At 34.2% G+C, this 3,432-nt stretch overlaps 1 protein-coding gene across 1 annotated transcript; it reads right to left on the reverse strand.

The window, feature by feature from the left end:
* Positions 1 to 618: 618 nt before the first annotated feature.
* Positions 619 to 2,140, reverse strand: LOC124825135 (zinc knuckle (CCHC-type) family protein). Its single transcript, XM_047297675.2, has 2 exons — positions 2,002 to 2,140; positions 619 to 1,832 (listed from the first exon to the last, which is right to left on the reverse strand). The coding sequence occupies exon 2, from the start codon at positions 1,701 to 1,703 to the stop codon at positions 915 to 917; it is 789 nt and encodes a 262-aa protein (XP_047153631.1). The 5' UTR covers positions 1,704 to 1,832; positions 2,002 to 2,140; the 3' UTR covers positions 619 to 914.
* Between the last annotated feature and the right edge of the window lie 1,292 nt (positions 2,141 to 3,432).

The following is a 3,432-nucleotide window of genomic DNA, read 5'->3' on the forward strand; positions in this document are numbered from 1 at the left end:
CAGGAAATACCTCAGGGATAGAGAAGATGCAAGAACCAACTTAGTAACCAAAGCATCGAAATTAAACAAGAATTTAGCTTTAAATGAGCATCGGAGTGTTACAACATTTAAAAATGGCATCAATTGCAAAAACCAGCCATGCTCTTAAGCATCAAGGTATAAAATAGAGCACATCCACAATTGTATCACTTAAATCGCAGTGAAGTATGACCTCTGGCACAGACAAACCACGCAGGCTTCCGGAGATAAGAAGATTCATCAACAAATGTTGGTAACAAGACAAACTACAATTGAATGTAGAATACAACATTAGGGATCCACCAGAAGCATGGAAACTAAAAGCGGACTTTAATTTAATCCACGAGCTATAAAAAAGGTGTGTGTTTCTGTGTAGGTTTGGGTGGTACCTGGCGTGTCAATCCAACCGAACATATGTCTGATTGGCGGGTTGGGTAATACAGCTGATCTTACAACAAGCTCAAGTTCAGTTGGTTTAGTGTAATCTAGATGCCCGAAAGCCCTCTGAGATAGACAATATGCAAGAAACAACTCTGCAATGAAAGCCTCAAAACTACACAAGAATTACATTGCAAATGAGAGTATCTGAGTATGACAGCATTCGAACAGTAGCAAAAGCCACCCAATTGCTTAAACATATCAGTTTAATATAGAACACATTCACAAAGTTAAATGTTGATACATTAAGCCAAACTTGCAGGTCTCTTCAAGAGAGCATAGGGACAAAAGAAAAAAGAAAAAAGAAAAACACAACTTCGCATCTACCAAAGCTTATTCTACATTAAGGACATCATAAACAAGCACCATATCTACCGAAACTTCATGATCGTATCTATGGACGTGGTTGTCCCCTTCTCACCAAATCCTTAGTTGCAGCACACATTCTTAAGTCTCATTCAGCGTCTTCGATTATGCCTCTTCTTTCTCCGGCTGCTTTTATCATCAGAATCAGAGTCTGAAGCAGAATCAGAATCAGAATCAGATGATTCTGATGATGTACTGTACCTCTTGCGTCTTCCTCTCTTCTGCTTCTTCCTCCTCCGTCTTCGTTCTTCCTCTGAATCAGAACATGAACTGTAACCTGAACTACTTCCAGAAGAATAATCTGATCCCGTAACAGACGATGACCCACTATCACTATCAGTCTCAAAAACCGAATCCTCGCTATCACTTCCAGAATCAGAGTCAAACCTATGTTTCCTTTTGGTTTGTTTGGAACTTGCTTTTGCATTTTCCTCCTTAGCACCATCAGCAACACTCTCATCCAAATCATAAGTCTCTGCCACATTCACCCTCAATTTAGGGTTTTTCAGTTGCTGCGTCCGAGAAGGTCTTGAAATGTAAACCCTTTCATTCTTGCATTCATACGTCCAGTGGCCACTTTGGAAACACTTTTGGCACTGGGCAGCCCCACCGGAAGCCGACATTGCAGGCTTAAGGTCTTTCCTTTCACCCAATTTAACAGCTTTCTCAGTACTCATCAAATACATCTGCCTCTTAGCTTCTCTTTTCTCCTGCCATCTGCTAGGCCCTTCTTCCTTCTGCCCATAAGCATTGACATTTCGGGACGCCGCGGCCGCCGCCCTTTCAGCCTGGGTACGGCTAAGTCCCTTAGCAGCGCTCAGAGCAGCAGCCTTGATTCTTTCAGCTGCAGCCTGAGATTTCTCTTCCTTCTTACTTGACATGTTCTATATCATATACGTCCTCAAATTTGAATTTAACAACAGATATATAAACTCTGCGGCATCAATATTCTCCGAAAACTAATTCCAATTTGTGAAAACCCAACGTCTGTGATTACAGCAGCTCACAAACTAACGAAAATCAAAAGAATAGGGTTATTATTCTACAGTGATAAGAAAAAGTAAATCGAACAAATCGAAACCCTACACAACATCCCTTCCAGTCATTTTTCAATCAGCATTTGGAATGAACGATTGAAAGAGTTGAAACAAAATAAAAAATTAAAAAAATATCACTCACCTCATCAGTTTCCTTATGCGCCGGGTCCGATACTTGATTTGGTTGTTCAGAGAAAGAGAGAGAAAGAAGATATATTCCAGTATGAGAGAGAGAGAGAGAGAGAGAGTGATAGTTCGTTAAATTGCTACGTCTAATTTAATTATCGAAAGAAAAAACGTGTCAATTGACTTTGTGTTTCTTCTCATATAGGTATTTTAAAAACAATAGTTATAAAAAATATAATAAAGTTACTAACAGTTTTCCGTTGGATTTTGTAATTATATGGGTCAATTTGCTTTGTCAATGGTTTATATGGGTTTTTTTTTTTAAATTACAAATATATTAGTTCTATTAAGGTGACATAATTTCACTACCTATATTCATACCTAATTCATACCTAATTATAAAAAGTATTAAAATATTTATTATAAATGGATATCAATTATCCGGGGGACTATATCCATATATATATATATATATATATATATATATATATATACGAATATGAATATTTTAATTAATTATAATTTTTTTAAAAAAAATTAATAATATTTGTTAAGTGGAATGAACAAGAAAGCTTAAATAAAAAAATAAACATTGTTAGGGGATAAATAATCCCATCGAAAGTTCTTTCAACTTGACGTAACAAGTTGTATATGTTTATTTCATTGGTTTAGTATTATGAAACATAAAGTATTTTACAAATATGTAATTGAGATTATAAAAAATAAGGATGTACATTCACTTCTCAGAGACTATTAATTGAAATATCTTTTTTTTTCTTTCATTACATAATATCTCAACATTCAAGCCGTGTGATTATCCCACTACTTCAAAAAGAAAAATAACATTAAATTCATCATCCAGTTAAATAACTTTTCTATCATGCACAATAAACTGGAATCAATTGAAACTTTCACAACTTTAATTAAAATGTAAAAGTATTGAAAAGTGATTATCTCCCAATATTTATTCTTAATCAATTTTCAAATAAATCATCTTTACCGACCGGACTTTTAGGTACACAACTTTGATTAATGCTAATTGATTACTCTTGAATGGTGCTTGAAATTAATAACTTTATCATTTACATGTTCAAAAATCTAAATATGACCTCTTCATAACGTACTGGTGTCACTTTGGTATAACTTAACTACATTCATAATTTTAAGAAAAATGAACTTATATTATCTAAAGAGTCAAATTCAAAAATCAAGTCTGAAGTATCCCATAAGATTCTTTCACATGTAACATAACAACCATGCAAATCTACCAATATTGTCACTAAATTTAAGAATATTGATTGTAAGGAGGAAGGTGAAGAATGAATAGGCATATAATACAAAAAAGTTAATGTGAAAACAATTAAAAGATGAACTTCTAAAATTTGTAAAGTAAACTACCAATAAATAATTGTTGTAGAAAACAACTACATGCCTATTTCTTCATGAT

Source organism: Vigna umbellata, chromosome 1, assembly GCF_029865625.1.
Source record: "Vigna umbellata cultivar VRB3 chromosome 1, Vumbellata_1.0, whole genome shotgun sequence".
In the NCBI taxonomy this organism is placed as follows: Eukaryota; Viridiplantae; Streptophyta; class Magnoliopsida; order Fabales; family Fabaceae; genus Vigna; species Vigna umbellata.